This window comes from Megachile rotundata, chromosome 16, assembly GCF_050947335.1.
Source record: "Megachile rotundata isolate GNS110a chromosome 16, iyMegRotu1, whole genome shotgun sequence".
Lineage (NCBI taxonomy): Eukaryota > Metazoa > Arthropoda > Insecta > Hymenoptera > Megachilidae > Megachile > Megachile rotundata.
Genome location: NC_134998.1, coordinates 7,049,392 through 7,069,168, shown reverse-complemented (window position 1 = coordinate 7,069,168; position 19,777 = coordinate 7,049,392). Strand labels below are relative to the sequence as shown.

Sequence of the window (19,777 nt, the reverse complement as noted above, 5' to 3'; positions counted from 1 at the left end):
CTCTAATCATTAACCCACACGTTCCAGATACTTAAAGAGTTTCAAAAATAATTAAGGATGTGGACAAGAGATACTTAGTTACTTATAAATAAAATATTTATTTTAAAAATCGTTTCCAGTAAATGTATACAAATCATCAAATTATCACAACTTGATCAATCATTTAATCTATTGATCTCAAGTGACATTAATCAAATTTTCTGCGCATTTCTTGCGGCTTGAGCATGTGCTGCGAAATGCGCTGCCTTCGCTTGTGCAACTTCTGGCGTGTCTACCACTCGACCATCAGGACCAATGGGAGCGCCGTATCCGAACCCATAAGCATAGGGTGCCGAATTGTAGGAGAGAGCACCGTACGGGTAGAGGCCGGCGTTTTTGGCTGCCTCCTGCAAAATAATATTCCTTTAGGTGGAATGATAATCTTCAAAGGCTTCATGGATTTCACAGACAATGCTCAGTGTACAATATTTATGATAACAAGGATAATTATATAAATATATAAATCTATAGGAATATTGGCTGATCAAGAATTCTCTCGGCTAAGTTGTCACATTCTCCGCAATTACCAGAGCGTGAGCTGTGAGATGAGCAGCCTTCGCTTCCGCAACCTCAGGTGTATCAACAACCCGGCCATCGGCACCTATGGGTGCGCCCGCCGTAATTGCAGGTGGGTAAACACGGACCAGGGCAGGCACGTGCACGTAACCTAAGGTGTTTCTAGCAGCCTCATAAGCCTGGGTCGCAAGGTGAGCCGCTTTCGCTTGTGCCACCTCTGGCGTGTCCAAAACTCGTCCATCGTAGGCCAGAGGATACCCCAGATGACTGTACGCCACCACCGGCAGGTAAACTGCCTCTGCCAGCGTTAGAGTGCCGAGTGCCGCAAGAATCTGCAATTTTGATCAAACAGAATTTTGCAATATTTGCGATGAGAAAATTGTCCAAGTCTCAGAAATAACTTTAATCCCTGAGTACTTACTAAAGTGTTCATGTTCAAAAGAGCGCTGCTGATTAACCAGTACTCGCCCTAAGGTTGTTGTGTACCAAGTCGAAGCAAGGCTTCTCCTTTTATATATGTGAATCTGGTAGGGAGTCGTCGACCCGTAGGAGGGGACCACACCCTGTAACAAGTGCTACACGTAAAGTGGTGACATTGACATTATGCTTGTCGTTTCTCATCACCGAGTCTCGTCTCTCAAAGGATCCGCCGTCCGACGAGGTCAGGTGCACCGGCGATGGGACCAATCAGGCACTGCGAGGCTCTCCCATCGTACGAGAAGAAAAGCCTTGCAACAACTGTTTTCGTTTGATTCTCCTTGAAATCGTACTTTCTTGTCAAAATGAAAAGCAGTTTTCTCTGAAACTGCGTGGAGGAATGCTGCCTCTTGAAAGGGGGTTTTAAGTCGCTTATTAACAGTTCGACTGCATACATTTGTCCCCGTGTTACCTTGTCTTCATATATTTTCATACCGATTGCTCTATAAAAATTAATTAATTCTTTCAAATATATTATTTTATAAATGTCTTAAACAGTAGACAAATGTAGACAAATTATTTAAACTCAAATTTGTAAACATGTCTGTACATTCGACGAATGTACAAAGTCATTCAAACTATCTCCATGTCTCGTCGTATTTATATCAACATGCTATATGAATGAATCTCGAATTAAGTGTAATCAGTTAATTTCTCAATTACCAGAGTAGGAGAGCGAATCGACCTCGAGCGTATTTAACGTGGATCGTGGAAAGAAACACACGGACGAAGTGCAATTAAAAACGGAGAACGTTGGTACATCGATCTGGACGAAGGCCGCGTCCTCGGAATAATCAATCGTTTGGTGATTGACTGAAACGAATCCACTTTTTGCTCGGCTTCGAGGAATAAGACAGCTTGTAGCGTATCGAGGATATTTCTCCGGTTGTTTTTCCGAATGGCACGACAAATAATGTTGGAGTACTTATGAAATTTTGTGTACCAAGTTAATATTGTTCTGTGTATTCTAATTCTACTTATTTAATCTAATTTATGTAAGCTACCTGTCTAACCTAACTTATGTAACTACCTATCTAACCTAATTTATGTAACTACCTGCCTAACCTAACTTATGTAACTATCTATCTAACCTAACTTATGTAATGTATCTACCTAACCTAACTATGTAACCTATCTATCTAACCTAACTTATGTAAGCTACATATCTAACCTAACTTATGTAACCTTCCTATCTAACTTAATTTATGTAACTACCTGCCTAACCTAACTTATGTAACTATCTATCTAACCTAACTTATGTAGTGTATCTACCTAACCTAACTATGTAACCTATCTATCTAACCTAACTTATGTAAGCTACATATCTAACCTAACTTATGTAACCTTCCTATCTAACCTAACATATTTTAGGAAGATTTAATATCAAATTTCTTGAGGAACTGATCTAACATTGTCCAAGGAGAGTCTAACATGAGGAGTCTAAAGGAGATTTATTTAGAACCATCAGTCTATGTACTCTAATTCAACTTACCTTAACTACCTACCTAACCTAACTTACTTTAAGAAGAGTCTAATTAAAAATTACTTGTATAACTACATTACCTAACATTGTCCTAGAAGAGTCTAATATAAGGAATTTAAAGGAGCTTTGACTAGTATCTTCAGTCTATGTACTTTAATTCAAATTACCTAAATTGCCTACCTAACCTAACTTATTTCAGAAAGATTCTAACTTACAATTTCTTGGATACTTTAACTCAGTGAAGACTCAGACTATTAACTCAGTAATAGTTTGAAGTAATTGTCATCTAGAATCAATCAAAAAGATTGAAGCGATCCTCATCTAGAACCCCCCAGAAAGTTTGAGATGATCCTTATATAGAATCCCCCAGAAAGTTTGAGGTGAACTTCATCTGAAACCCACCAAAAAGTTTGAAGTGATCTTCATCTAGAACCCCCCAGAAAGTTTGAGATGATCTCCATCTAAAATCCTCTAGAAAGTTTGAGGTGAACTTCATCTGAAACCCACCAAAAAGTTTGAAGTGATCCTCATCTAAAATCCACCTAGAAAGTTTGAAGTAATCCATCTAGAACCTCTCAAAAAGTTTGAGATGATCCTTATATAGAATCCCCCAGAAAGTTTGAGGTGAACTTCATCTGAAACCCACCAAAAAGTTTGAAGTGATCCTCATCTAGAACCCCCCAAAAAGTTTGAGATGATCTCCATTTAAAATTCCCTAGAAAGTTTGAGGTGAACTTCATCTGAAACCCACCAAAAAGTTTGAAGTGATCCTCATCTAAAATCCACCTAAAAAGTTTGAAGTAATTCATCTAGAACCTCTCAAAAAGTTTGAGATGATCCTTATATAGAATCCCCCAGAAAGTTTGAGGTGAACATCTGGAACCCCCCACAAAGTTTGAACTGATCCTCATCTAGAATCCACCTCAGAAGTTTGAAATAATCCATCTAGAATCCCCCAGAAAGTTTGAGATGATCCTCATCTAGAATCCCCCAGAAAGATTGAGGTGAATTTCATCTGGAACCCACCAAAAAGTTTGAAGTGATCCTCATCTAGAATCCACCTAAAAAGTTTGAAGTAATCCCTCCAGAATCCCCCAGAAAGTTTGAGATGATCTTCACCTAGAATCCCCCAAAAAAGTTTGAAACGATCCTCATCTAGAACCCCCCCCCAAAAGTTTGATGAGATCCTCAACTAGAACCCCCCAGAAAGTTTGAAGCAATCCTCATCTAGAACTCCCAAAAAATTTTAGGAGACCCAGAACCTTAATTCTTAATCCATAACCTAGCGCAGACTAATGAATCTAAGTTACCTCCTGCCTTAAATAGTACCTAGTCAACCTAATCACCTAGTCATCCTAACCTCCTACCTTTCCTTTCCTCCCTAATCATATTCTTTGAATGCACGATGACGTCTCGTTAAGTCCTGCTTCCTGCTTCCTGATCCAGGATCATTCTCGAACACTATGGGACGATTAGGTGTGTCAGCAAGCCGGTACACGAGGCCAGGGACGGTTATCGACAGCGAATGCCTATCGTTCATCGACATTCACTTGATTGTTTATGGTGTTGTAGAATAGTAGCGGATGTCACTTCTGGCGGGTTGTTTTGACATTTAGAACAGTGGATGCAGGATTTTCCTTTGATGATGAATCAATTATGATGTAATGTTTTGTGACATGTACCTTTAATGATGCAAATTTACTTGTGAAGTTGATCATATCCTAGTTACTGTCCTTGGAATTCTTTATGAAGAAAGTACTGCAGGCTTATGTAACACGTATCATTGAATTACTATATGATAGACTGAATTTATGCTAATTAGATTAGATTTGGTAATTTAATAGGTGGCGATACAACGCGTGCAAATACCACTCGTGGGGATATAACGCGAGGAAATACCACTCGTGGCGATATAACGCGTGGAACTACCACTCGTAGTGATACAACGCGTGGAAATATCACTCGTGGCGACATAACGCGTGGAAATACCATTCGTGGCTATATAACGCGTGGAAATACCACTCGTGGCGATATAATGCGTGGAACTACCACTCGTAGTGATACAACGCGTGGAAATACCACTCGTAGTGATACAACGCGTGGAAATACCACTCGTGGCGACATAACGCGTGGAAATACCATTCGTGGCGATATAATGCGTGGAAATACCACTCGTGGCTATATAACGCGTGGAAATACCACTCGTGGCGATATAACGCGTGGAAATACCACTCGCGGCAATATAACGCGTGGAAATACCACTCGTGGCGATATAACGCGTGGAAATACCACTCATGACGATACAAAGCGTGGAAATACCACTTGTGGCGATATTACGCGTGGAAATACCACTCGTGGCGATATAATACGTGGAAATAAAATTCGTGACGATATCAGAATGAATAAATTATTAGATAACTTTACTACAATATATCTGTAATATGTAATATCGTACGAACGTATCGATCCACTGTCCATGAGCTGTTACAGAGCTATTGATGGAATATAGTAATACCGCGATTAGTATGGTTAATACCTTTATCGGAGGTACAAGACTAATCCACATTAAATGGAGAACACAATGCCATTAATGGAATAATCTCCTGAGAACAGGATTTTAACTTGATCTATATAAATGACGAAATTTGAACTTCTACTATGAAATCGTTCAGAAAAGTGAACACAATGAACCCTAAAAAGTTCTTGTCCTTGTTTGAAGGTGTTAACATTGATAAAGCGTTCAATTCATTATTTAACGCGTTACGTCGCTATTTGATTACTTAATCGAGAATCATTTAAAAATTCCATCGTTATGATTTCTCAAAGTTTTTCATTTTCTGTTTGGCACTCATGCGTGAAAATGGGCGGTCAGAGGGTCTCGGTTTAAATTACTCAATGTTGTTTCCTCATCTATTTAACAGACGATTGCCACCGTTTGCGACAGTTCAATTTTTATACGCGTTTATGGACAAATTTTCTTAAATTCAAAATTTATGTTGGATCGGTTGCTTCAATCTTATGTAAATTAGTGGTCATATAGCGCAGGGGAAATATAATGCAAGGAGAGTATGATGCAGAGTAAAAGGAAGGCGTGGCGATATATCGTGAAGTAATAAATTGCGTGGAGGTAGAACTGCTGGTGAATATAAGGCGCCAAGAATTCGATAGAAAGCGAAAACAACGCGTGGAAATATTACTCATGGCGATAAAATGCGTGGGAATACTATTCGTGGCGATATAACGCGTGCAAATACAACGCGTGGTAATATAACGCGTGGAAATACCACTCGTGGCGATATAACGCGTGGTAATCCAATAGGTGGCGATATAATGCGTGGAAATACCACTCGTGGCTATATAACGCGTGGAAATACCACTCATGGCGATATAACGTGTGGAAACACCACTCGTGGCGATATAACGCGTGAAAATACCAATCGTGGCGATATAACGTGTGGAAATACCACTCGTGACGATATAAGGCGTGGAAATACCACTCGTGGCGATATAATGCGTGGAGATACCACTCGTGGCGATATAACGCGTGGTAATCCAATAGCTGGCGATATAATGCGTGGAAATATCACTTGTGGCTATATAACGCGTGGAAGTACCACTCGTGGCGATATAACGCTTGGAAATACCACTCGTGGCGATATAATGCGTGGAAATACCACTCGTGGCGATATAACGCGTGGAAATACCACTCGTGGCGATATAACGCGTGGAAATACCACTCGTGGCGATATAACGCGTGGAAATACCACTTGTGGTAATATAACGCGTGGAAATACCACTCATGGTAATATAACGCGTGGAAATTCCACTCGTGGCGATACAACGCGTGGAAATACCACTCATGGTAATATAACGCGTGGAAATTTCACTCGTGGCGATACAACGCGTGGAAAACCCACTCGTGGCGATACAACACGTGGAAATACCACTCATGGCGATATAACGCGTGGTGATAGATCCTTTAGTAATCCAACGCGTGGCGAATATAACGTATTACAAATTCAACACAAAATGGTAGCAACGCATGGAAATACTATCCACGGCAATATAACGCGTGGTAATAAAATGTGTGGCGATACAACCCACTCTAACACAACATATAGCACCACAACACTCATCACATTGATCCAACAAGTATCACAACGTTCAGTGGTGGTAGAACGCCACCATGCGAAAAATCCATATAAAATATGGCAATATAAACAGAGTCTCTTATAACTATATAAACCTTTCCATGTTACCTAACCTACATAAGTTACCTATCATCACAACACATCCTCATCACAAAATCATTTATTTATCCATTTTTAGCTAAGTATCCTTATCGCTTCATCAGGTCACTCAAATTGCATGTCATCATTATATCATAACGAACTTGTCCCAATTAGGTGTTCAGTGCTCATTAGACCTGATTGTTCCTTCAAATGGGTGTCATTGTTCACCAGCCTCTTTCGCAAAGTGTAATTGTTCGAAGGATTATTAAGAACTCGGGCGTAGCGATACGTGATGGAATTCTCTGGAAATTTACATCGAAGATTGAGAACCCACGAATCTATCGTATGCAAAACCAACGAGCAATTTTTATCGAAAGAAAACTCCTCAGTATGAAGTTACTAGAAAGTGACATGTATTATGTAAACCTACTGCTGTTTTATAAGAATTCTCAGAGAAAAATCTAAGTGAAATAATTGTATAACGTTTCTACGTTTAAATGCTTTTTCCATTTCTATTTTTAACTTTTTATTGAAATGTTGATTGCTATTTTTGTTGATCTAGAATGCTATTAGAGGGTGCACAAGTAGAAACTACAAAGTTGCAAACTTTCATTTAGAAACTTTCCTAGTTGGAGTACTTTCATATTTTTTGTAATGAAAATTTTGAAATTTGAAATTTATAAATTTGGTCATTTTATAGTTTAAGAATGTCAAAATGTCACGTATGGAAATTCAAAGACAGCAAGTTTAAATATTTAAAAATTATAAAATTGTATAATGTAAAAATTATAAAATTGTATATTTAAAAATTATGAATTTGTATAATTTAAAAATTATAAAATTGTGTATTCAAAAATTATGAATTTGTATAATTTAAAAATTATAAAATTGTATATTTAAAAATTATGAATTTGTATAATTTAAAAATTATAAAATTGTGTATTTAAAAATTATGAATTTGTATAATTTAAAAATTATAAAATTGTATATTTAAAAATTATGAATTTGTATAATTTAAAAATTATAAAATTGTATATTAAAAAATTACAAAATTATACATTTAAAAATTACAAAATTGTATATTCAAAAATTATAAAATTTTATAATTTAAAAATTACAAAATTGTACATTTAAAAATTACAAAATTGTACATTTAAAAATTACAAAATTGTATATTTAAAAATTACAAAACTGTACATTAAAAAATTACAAAATTGTACATTTAAAAATTATAAAATTGTACATTTAAAAATGACAAAATTATATATTCAAAAATTACAAAATTTTATAATTTAAAAATTACAAAATTGCAAATCTAAAATTTACAAAATTGCATACTCAAAACTTTTCACTTTTACAAATCTAAAAATTAAAGCGAGAGAAGAAGGAAATATCGAAAGGCAAGAGAGCTAATCCCTGACACCCATCTTCAAGATCAGCGTCGCAACCTTGAAGACACTTCCGGCGGAACCCTCGAACCGAATCGAATCAAAGAAGGACGCTCTGGCGTAAGGAGATGACTTTTTCACGAGTTTCAGCAACGACCATTTATCGAAATTGACGCAACAGTAACATTTCACCCTGTGGTTTCTTTCACCGTGTTCGATCTCGTCCAAACAGATACGCCTCTCCCTACCTCTTCTTATTATGTGAAAATCAAGCGGAACGCGCGCTCGCGCGAGCAAATATTTCGCGTACACTCGCGTTAGCTTGTTTACAAGCGCAACAAGTGGGCGCTTGTATTGTTCCACGACTATATAAGGTGTACCTGGGTCTCTACGACCGGCAGAATAGCATCTGATCGTGGATCATGGCAAACATGAGGCTCTTTGTGAGTATCTGTTTTCCTCAAAATTTTCCTCATATCTTTGATGCTAGTCTCAAATTTTGGCATTTTAGTCCGACTAACTTTTAGTTGGACTTCTGTTTTTTTGGGGGGAGTTTTGTTCGTTTGGTGGATTTTTGTTTGGGGAATTTTTTGGGGGGAGTTTTGTTATTTATATGTGCTGAGATGTGGTAGAATTTGGGAGGATTTTGTATTTTTCTAGATTTGGGAATTGGAGAGTTTGGGAATTGAAGAGTTCTGGAATTGGAGAGTTAGGAAACTAGAGAATTTGGAAACTGGAGAATTTGGGAATTGGAGAATTTGGGACATGGAGGATTTGGAAGTTGGAGAATTTGGGAATTTGAGAATTTGGGACTTGGAGGATTTGGGACTTGGAGGATTTGGAAATTGAAGAATTTGGGAATTTGAGAATTTGGGACTTAGAGAATTTGGGACTTGGAAGATTTGGAAATTGGAGAATTTAGGAATTTGAGAATTTGGTACTTAGAGAATTTGGGACTTGGAGAATTTGGGAATTTGAGAATTTGGGACTTGGAGAATTTGGAAATTGGAGAATTTGGGAATTTGAGAATTTGGGACTTAGAGAATTTGGGACTTGGAGGATTTGGAAATTGGAGAATTTGGGAATTGGAGAATTTGGGATTTAGAGAATTTGGGACTTGGAGGATTTGGAAATTGGAGAATTTGGGAATTTGAGAATTTGGGACTTGGAGGATTTGGAAATTGGAGAATTTGGGAATTGGAGAATTTGGGATTTAGAGAATTTGGGACTTGGAGGATTTGGAAATTGGAGAATTTGGGACTTAGAGAATTTGGGACTTGGAGGATTTGGAAATTGGAGAATTTGGGAATTGGAGAATTTGGGATTTAGAGAATTTGGGACTTGGAGGATTTGGAAATTGGAGAATTTGGGAATTTGAGAATTTGGGACTTGGAGGATTTGGAAATTAGAGAATTTGGGAATTGGAGAATTTAGGACTTAGAGAATTTGGGACTTGAAGAATTTGGGACTTGGAGGATTTGGGAATTTGAGAATTTGAAATTGGAGAACTTGGGAACTAGAGAATTTGAGAACTGGAGGATTTGGGAATTTAGGTGTTTGACAGCTTGAAAATATGGAAATTTGTTAATTCAGAAATAGGTGATGAGTTTTGCAAGTTTGAAAATTCAGAATTTTTAATATTCAAGGAAATCTTAAGTCCTCATTTAGAAAATCTGACTTTGATCACTTGGTAATTGCAAGTTAAAAATTTGTGCTATAAACTCCTCCTAAATCTAAGACCTATAGTCTTCCATTTATTAAAAACGTACTACTAGTCTCTATAATAAAATAACAAATTTACCCCATAATTTACTAACAATCACCATCAAAATTTACTCTCATCAAAATTTATTAATCAAGTTAAGAACTACTTATAATAATAGAATAATAGAAGTCTCTAATAATAAACTATAATACTTTTTTCAGCTTCCATTTTGTTGTCTTCTCCTCTCAGCATCCGCCATTCCAACGTACGGCCCGTACGCCGGTGCCGGCATATACCACGGACCTCCAGCACCCCTAGCTCAAGATGGAAGAGTAATCGACACGCCGGAAGTGGCTCACGCAAAGGCAGCACACCTCGCAGCGTACGCCGTGGAGGCTGCGAAGGCTTCACCCGTGGGATACGGGGATTATTCCGATGGAAAATACGAGGAGTACATAAGTCCCGTGCAGAACGCGTACCACGGTCCTCCAGCGCCATTGGCTCATGATGGCCGCGTGATCGACACGCCGGAAGTTGCGCACGCTAAGGCTGCGCACTTGGCTGCGCACGCGGACCAACTTTCGAAGATCGTTCAACATTATCCTCAGATCCATTGGTGAATTGGGTTTGAGGCACGATCGAGTTTAGAACCAGTACATTTATCGTGGATATCGTAATTAGAGGTGTCTGGAGATGAAGTTTTGGTTCTAGAGTCGAACGTCACTGGTTTTGTCTTCTTTTTGTACTTGAGCTATGATGTACGAGGTTTTATTGTATGATATGGTTTTGGTTTTGTATGGAATTGATTATGATGACCGATTAAAGAGATTGCAATTATTTACTGGAGCTTCTGTTGTTTATTTTGTTACCCTTTTGCGATGTGTGCTTGTGTTGACAAAATTGACAGTGAGAAAATGGTTGCCTCTTTTAATCATGTTATACTTGAGAGTATAACTCTTAAGTAAGTCATATATATTCATATATGAATATGAACATGTGAGGTGACATGAGATATGAACATGTGAGGTATTAACAATAATTGAACTAACATTAAGATACAAAATAGTGAGGTTAGGTTTCAATTTCCTCCTACACGCCTTCGAGTCAGAAAACTGCATGAAAGCACCAATAAAGTGTACGATATAAAAATACAGAATATTTAAAAAATAATAGAATATCAAAAAAATTTGAGTCAACTAAAGAAGAAATAAAATTTAAAAATCATCGATTCTTCATAAAAAATATTGCGTCAAAAGTACATAGTGAGAAAATCGAAGATGAAATATGAAAACAAGTGTTAACAAAATTTGAAGCAATGTAACGTTAATAGAAAATTGTGAAGACATGTCAATTTACATAAAAATCATATACATACGTTATTGTATGGAAATAGTAAGAAAATTGGAGTAACCAATACGAAAATGTTATGTCACCCGTTGATTAGTTCGCGTAACGCATTCCCGTCCGATCTAGCACGTTCTCAGCCATTCAAATCTCTGTCCTCTCGACCACATCTACCTCGTTATCAAAGCGTTGGCGACAAGCTCGCAGTTCCGTTCAGGTCAACACGCGAACAATGCATGAGTTGGTCTTTGAACCAGGACAACTGTTGCAACAACGTTCGTTATTTAAAAATAAAAAGGAAGCTGTGTGCACCACTTGTATCACCGCGTGACAACACGCGGATGAAGGTGAAAATGGAGTTGAGGTACTTTGAAAATTGTGGTGGCACACAAGGTGGCAGTTTAAATTCAGTAGAAGGCAGTAGAAGTCTAGTGAGGTCTCTAACAAGGTTTTATGGACGGGCATATAATTTTTGATCAACAGTTGTTTATTTGGCGGTGGTAGCAAGTATTGATTGTAGCAAATGATCACCTGCTTCTTTGAATCATTGTATGAACGTATCGGTTAGATCTGTAATTTTCTAGCGTTGATCAAGGTTTATGGTACGACTTCCTAGATTGCTGATATCATTTCAAGTTTAAAATGTGGAATGCTTATGTGGATATGAGAGGTTCTCATTGTGCACTCGTGATATACATTCCTTGGAAGTCTTTAGGACTATGTTGTGATTTAACTGAGGAAATGATCGCTTGCGAGTGCCTAGGGTACATAGGTACACAAGTGGATACAGAAGTAGATACCTAGTAGGTAAATAAGTAGATATACTTTGGGTACATGAATAGAGTACATAGTAGGGTATTTCCCTAAGATACCTTTCTCTAGGAAAAATACTAATGTAGAGAATGGAGGATTATTCAGCAATTACCACGCATTCCACATTATCACACATTATCCCATATTTTGTGTTCATTACCACGCATTCTATATTTCCTAGCAATCCACATTACCACACATCCCACACTATCACGGTCCACATCATCACTCAGTCCACATATTCTCAGATTTCTCTACAAGTTTATAAGGTAAATATCTTCAAAAAGAAACGATGATAGAATGCTTGGTAATATGGGATATAAATTTCTGAGTAATCTTCTTCAATCACCATTTTTCTTGGAGACACCTACATACTTGATATTTAAACGCCATAGTTCAGTCATGTCCACATATGATCATATATGGACATGTGGGAACTAGGATGCAATTTTACTTAGGATACAATTTAGAGGAACCTAATTTATCATACCATTTTTGAATTTTAGTTTGAATATTGGGATAAAGTATTAGAGCTTGTTAAACTAGTGTATGTAACCACATATGTCCACATGTGTGGACATGGCGCATGTGGGGACTAGGATGCAATTTTACCTAGGATGCAAATTAGGGGAATCTATTTTATTATACCATTTTTGACTTTTAGTTTGAATATCGGGATAAAGTATTAGAACTTGTTAAACTAGTGTATGTAACCACATATGTCCACATGTGTGGATATGGTGGATGTGGGGACTAGGATGCAATTTTACCTAGGATGCAATTTAGGGGAATCTATTTTATTATACCATTTTTGAATTTTAGTTTGAATATCAGAATAAAGTATTAGAATTTGTTAAACTAGTGTATGTAACCACATATGTCCACATGTGTGGACATGGCGCATGTGGGGACTAAGATGCAATTTTACTTAGGATACAATTTTGTAGAAACCTAGTTTATTATACAATTTCTGATCTTGAGTGGAAATATCTGAATAAAGTATTATTTGAGAACTTAATAAACTAGTGTATCTATTCACATATGTTCACATGTGTGGACACAGTGGATATGGGGAACCTAATTTATTACACCACTTCTGACCCTTAGTGGAAATATGAGAATACAGTATTATTTGAGAACTTAATTAATAAACTAGTATATCTAATCACATATGTCCACATATTTAATCACATATCTATGAATGTAGCAGATGGATATAAGACTATCTCCTAGGATACAATTCTGTACGAGCCAAACTTATTCCACCATCTCTGACCCTTAGTTCAAATACCTAACTAAAGTATTAACTTAATAAACTAGTAACTAGTACATCCAACCATAAAAGTTTGAATATGCCTTCCACATTCCTCAAAGTCCCAAAAACTACAATCTTCAAATCTCGTCTTCAATCCCGTTACTATTCACACCTACTTTGTACATCCTACTTCGCACCCATAAATAATTTTTCAAACATGAAAATTAGGAATAACAGTGAAAAATATGAGATTAATAGGATAGCAGTGGATTAATAGGATAAGATATAGGAATAACGAGGACGTCGGAATTGCATCCGCGATGACGGGCGTCCACGTGCTAGTGTCGCATAGCTGGCAATCGAGTTTTATTCCTGACGAGGTTACGGGACACGATGTCATTGTTAATGCCTGGTAAATGTTACGGGGCATGGCAGCCAGTCTTAAGCAGAGCATTTTCCTGGGTGTGGTTATACCCCGTTGTGTCTCACCGCCTTACAAGGGGTGGGGCACCTTATACTAACGCAGCCTGTACCCCTATAAATTGGACGATCGACGATAGTGGATCTAAAGCTCTTTTGATAGTCGCTGGATCGACGTGTTCTGAGCTTCGACAGGATGATCCGGTACCTTGTGAGTAGACGTCTTTCTTCGTTATTTCCTGTTCCTTTACTTCACTTTTTAGTATGTTCAAATTTGTGCTAAGTTTACTACAAAATAGGCTTACAAGATTCTCTTAAATATTTTTGTGTCGAAATGTTTTGTCAAATAATTGTATTATTTGCGATTTTTATTTTCATCGGGATAGTAATTCTAGGTCATTTAATATATGACCTTTCTGTATATTACCTAGTATTCCTATTTTCTTATTCTTGAATTTTTTGATCGTTCTATCTAAATTAAATTGAATTTGTTTAAGATGAATCTCAGTGTCTATTATTTTAAAATTTTTGTTAACCAACACAGTCAAGGTACATGACCCACAATTTCAAAATTTGAATCACATATTATTATAAAAATCAAGATCGATTAGTAGAATTTGTATTTTTCAAATACTGGCAGAAGGTCTTTTACTTATTAAGCAACTAAATATTATTAAAATATGACAAGAAATAGTATTGATTTATACATGTGTACAAATAATATTTAATCATTTCTCACTCTTGGTATTAGACAATATAAGGCATTCCTCAGATCACTATTTCAAACAAATTACCCAAATTAAATGTAAATAATTTTCACTTAAATAATATTTACATGTCTATATAAATCATATTCACATAACATTTACAAAAATAATATTCACATAATGTTTACAAAATTAATATTCATATAACATTCACAAAAATAGTATTCACATAACATTCACAAAAATAGTATTCACATAACATTCACAAAAATAGTATTCACATAACATTCACAAAAATAGTATTCACATAACATTCACAAAAATAGTATTCACATAACATTCACAAAAATAGTATTCACATAACATTCACAAAAATAGTATTCACATAACATTCACAAAAATAGTATTCACATAACATTCACAAAAATTATATTCACATAACATTCACAAAAATTATATTCACACAATATGAATATTATTAAACATACATAGTGTATTAACAAAATTTTTCTTGTCCTCAGATTCTTCTCTTTGTCACCTTGCACGTGGTTTGCTGTGCACCACAGTGGTATGGCGGTGGTCATCCTGGAGCGTATGGTGGCCACGCAGCCCCAGCGCCATTAGGACCCGACGGAAGAGTGGTAGACACACCGGAAGTGGCACAGTTGAAGGCAGCTCACTTAGCCGCGCTAGCTGACGCCAATGCTAGGGCGCCCAAAGGCCCCGGGGGCCCTGGTGGCCCTTATCCCGGCCCTGCTGGTCCCTATGCACCTGGAAACTATGGCGCACACTACAGGTTTTAGATATTTATTTTAGTAACGGAATTTACAGATATTTCTCATTTATCTTTTAATATATTTGACTGTGGGTGGTTTTTTTTTAAAACGTTTCAATTTAATGTTTAACATTTTCTACTGGAGATCTTACTTGTACTTTTTCTTTTAATAAGTTTCAATTTTTAATGCTTTATAATTTTGATTGTGGGTATTTTTTCTTTTAGTAAGTTTCAATTTTTAATGTTTTATAATTTCGACTGTAGGTATTTTTTCTTTTAGTAAGTTTCAATTTTTAATGTTTTACATTTTTGACTGTAGATATCTTCTTTTTTCAATAAGCTTCAATTTAATCTTAACTAATTTTCATCTGATCTTATTACTGAATTGATATTGTATTTTATATCTAGATTTGTATTAAGATCTGTTTGCTGTATTTTTAGTGGCATATAGACAGTAGGTGTTGTTTGATACTAGCAAGAATTAGCTTATTGTTTATATACCACATTTCTGATTTTAATTTTAACATATGATTTATAAACCACATTTGCAGTTGAAGGGTTAAACACCTATATTTATGAAGACTACACAAGTTCATTTTAATATTTGAAGTAGCCTTTGTCTTTCATCATCCACTTGCTAAAGTCATGTTACATAATTTCCAATCCTTTATAATCATATATAATTGAATACCAAAGAAGTTTATTTTAATATTCGAAGTAGCCTTTGTCTTTCATCATCCACTAGTTAAAGTCACGTTACATAATTTCCAATCCTTTATAATCATACATAATTAAATACTATAGAAGTTTATTTTAATATTCGAAGTAGCCTTTGTCTTTTGCCATCTACTAGTTAAAGTCATGTTACATAATTTTCAATCCTTTATAATCATATATAATTGAATACCAAAGAAGTTTATTTTAATATTCGAAGTAGCCTTTGTCTTTCGTCATCCACTAGTTAAAGTCATGTTACATAATTTCCAATCCTTTATAATCATATATAATTAAATACTATAGAAGTTCATTTTAATATTCGAAGTAGTCTTTGTCTTTTGTCATCCACTTGTTAAAGTCACGTTACATAATTTCCACTGTTTTATAATCACATATGAATTATAATCATATACTTGAATACCATGCAAGTTTATTTTAATACTCAAAGTAAACCTCGTCTTTCATCATCCACTTGTTAAAGACACGTTACATAATTTCCTGATACTCAAGTAACTACTATATCCACACGTCTAAATCTTTTTTAACCTAATCTCCAATTTGTAACATTATGATTGTAATGTTCCAGTGGACCTCCAGCTCCATTAGGCCCTGACGGTCGCGTAGTAGACACCCCAGAAGTCCAACAAGCCAAAGCGGTGCACTTCTCTCTGTTCAACGCCGAAGCGCAGCGTCCCGCTCCACCGGCACCAGGTCCCCACAACCCATCATGGAACCCCTCAGGCGCCTACAATCCCTCCTGGAACGGAAACAGTTGGAACCAGTATTAGAACGATTTTAATTTCTTTCATGTTCTACCTCGATCCACTCGATCTACCTCGATCATTGTGACAGAGAAAATATTACTGAAAATCAACTCTATATTTTTTTCTCTATTTTCATTCTTTCTTATTGCGGTTGCGGCTGGTCATTTGCAATCGTGTTTCATCTACCTCCTTTCCTTTCTTAAAAAAAAATGTCTTTCTTCGTGAGATTTTTAATCTTCGTTAATTTTGTAAAAAAGTGCAAAAACGTAAAAAAGTTGTAAAAAGGAAAAATTATTGGTTGAAAGTGAGAACGTTTGGAATAGTTCTCGAATGGAAATGGAATAACGGTGAAGTGTACCGTTACAGATATCCTTCTGCAAAAATCTTGTCACATTCCTCTTCAAGGTGATCTCTTCATCGCTTTCGCGTTTGTTAGTCAGGGAAAGTGTACACGAGAGCACTCGAACAATAGATCCGTAGTCACTTTTCATTTCAATGAAATGAAATTTATTTCTCACTTAGACAAATTTCGGTTATACAATTTTAATTGTAATTTGTGAGTCTAATTTTTCAGAATTGCAATTTTGATGTAAATGAAGTTTGTTCGAATATTTTCGTGTATTAACCTCTTGAGTAGCGCAGGTGAATAAATTTGTAAATTATGCTTGTACATAATGGAGATTATAATTAATCCCTAGCAAAGACTAGTTTTTTTTTCAACCTGCAAACCTACAAGTGAAAACGAACCTAACCTAACCTTCATTAATCTACTTAATTCATTTTGCCCCAGTACTCATTTGACACTGCATTTATTTTCATATACACATGTACATATGTGTTCCCAGTATACTCATATGAGTACTCAAATTTTTAATGTGAAGAGATATATTATTTTTATTATAACTATTTATTTGTTCAATAAAATATTGAATATCTATATAGTGCATTTAAAATGAGTACACAGCATTGACTTTCATCTACACATGTGCACATGTGTTCGCAGTATACTCATATGAGTACTCAAATTTTTAATACGAAGAGATGTATTATTTTCATTATAACAATTTATTTGTTCAATAAAATATTGAATATCTATACAGTGCATTTGAAACGAGTACACAGCATTGACATTCATATACACATGTGCACATGTGTTCCCAATATACTCATATGAGTACTCAAATTTTTAATACGTAGAGACATTATTTTTATTGTAACAATTTATTTGTTGAATAAAGTATTGAATATTTATACAGTGCATTTAAAATACACATATACACATGTACACATATACACATATATTTACACATATGTTCATATGTTCTCAATATACTTATATGACTACTCAAATTTTTAACATGAAGAGACATATTATTTTTATTATAACAATTTATTTGCTGAATAAAGTATTGAATATTTATACAGTGCATTTAAAATACACATATACACATGTACACATATACACATATATTTACACATATGTTCATATGTTCCCAGTATACTCATATTAGTACTCAAATTTTTAATATGAAGAAATGTATTATTTTTATTATAACAATTTATTTGCTGAATTAGGTATTGAATATTTATACAATGCATTTAAAATACACATATACACATGTACACATATACACATATGTTTACACATATGTGCATATGTTCTCAATATACTCATATGACAACTCAAACTTTTAACACGAAGAGACATATTATTTTTATTGTAACAATTTATTTGTTGAATAAAGTATTGAATATCTATACAAGCATTGTTATTTTTCCAAAAAAAATAAAATGCTAGTGGGAACACATGGCTTGAAATGTTTGAAGACATATTATATAGAATGATATATGTAGAATGACTTATATAGAATGACATATATAAAAATGACAGATGTCTCACATACAACGACTTACATTTTTGTAGGCAAATGTTAAAGAACAGTCAACTGAAATCAAAGTTTCAGGACCTTAAAGCGTGGCATTCTTCGTCAAGCATGATCAATCACGTCCTTGTTGGCAACACGAATTACCGTCTAGGATACACGGTGTCACGTTCTCCGTTTTTTAAGCGATGGAACCGGTTCCATGGTGTCTGCACGTTGGGGTTAGTTCAACTACCGGTAGCCGACACGATTCACGGATCATTTGCTCGATCAGAACTCGGATCACGAGTCATTTATCGTGATCCTTATCGCGACGACTGCGTTTAATTGGCCATATAAAGCGTGATGAATAATGAAATCCGATCTTTCGTTCAAGGTTAAAATCTGGATCAAATTTCTTCTTATCGATGGATCGGGAGAAGTAAACAAGGAAAATAGATGGGGAGATGAGGATTTATGGTGGTTGCAAATTGAAGTAGATGATGAGTTCTGATAATGGCGATGTAGATAGAGAACACTCGATATATTGCACAAAAGACGTAAGGTATATGGAAACAAAAGATTTGTTTGGAGATTTTTAAGAAATCAAACGACTTTGTTTAATAAATAGAATTAATAATTCCTCAAATTTTCAAATTCCTAAATCCCCAAATCTCTAAGTCCATAAATCCCTAAATCTCCAAATCCCCAAATCCCCAAACTTCCAGAAACAATGATACGTTTGAAACCTGGTTCACCTAAAATATGAGTCCTAGCTACGCCACTGTACAATAATATCTCGATCAAGTCATTTCGCATAAAATATCGAAAGAGATTTGAACAATCGGCATCACTCGAATTCCGGTTAATGTCAGGAATTCTTATGTGGTATTCACGTTTCACAACGCATAGATCAAACAGGGAGTGCTCTTCCTTTCCATTTCACATTGGCCGACGCCTACATTACCTGCTTACTTATTTACCTACATTCAAGCGTGAGTAATCTGGGACGATGTAGGATGACGGAATAAGTGCATGCCCACATAGGTTAAATCAGGATCCATATGGTATACTTGAAATTTTCAAAGGCATATGAAAGAGAAGATACAACTGAACCAGATACATGAGTATGGATAATAATCGTATGGTCAAGGTTAGAGAGGAAGTAGGTAAAGGATGTGATTGCAGAAACATAAATTAATATCTAATTGACTGTATAAATGAATGCAAAAGGAAGTGTCGAGAAAATACAAGTAATGTATTATGTGAGAAATAGATAA

At 35.6% G+C, this 19,777-nt stretch overlaps 2 protein-coding genes across 2 annotated transcripts; one reads left to right on the top strand and one right to left on the bottom strand.

The window, feature by feature from the left end:
• Nucleotides 1-78: 78 nt before the first annotated feature.
• On the bottom strand, nucleotides 79-2,422 carry LOC100876081 (uncharacterized). Its single transcript, XM_076541528.1, has 4 exons — nucleotides 1,696-2,422; nucleotides 977-1,475; nucleotides 567-887; nucleotides 79-386 (listed from the first exon to the last, which is right to left on the bottom strand). The coding sequence occupies exons 2-4, from the start codon at nucleotides 986-988 to the stop codon at nucleotides 192-194; spliced, it is 528 nt and encodes a 175-aa protein (XP_076397643.1). The 5' UTR covers nucleotides 989-1,475; nucleotides 1,696-2,422; the 3' UTR covers nucleotides 79-191.
• A 6,018-nt stretch (nucleotides 2,423-8,440) lies between these two features.
• On the top strand, nucleotides 8,441-17,886 carry LOC100875968 (pupal cuticle protein-like). Its single transcript, XM_076541721.1, has 4 exons — nucleotides 8,441-8,578; nucleotides 10,062-10,457; nucleotides 14,901-15,175; nucleotides 16,458-17,886. The coding sequence occupies exons 1-4, from the start codon at nucleotides 8,558-8,560 to the stop codon at nucleotides 16,657-16,659; spliced, it is 894 nt and encodes a 297-aa protein (XP_076397836.1). The 5' UTR covers nucleotides 8,441-8,557; the 3' UTR covers nucleotides 16,660-17,886.
• The last annotated feature ends 1,891 nt before the right edge of the window (nucleotides 17,887-19,777 follow it).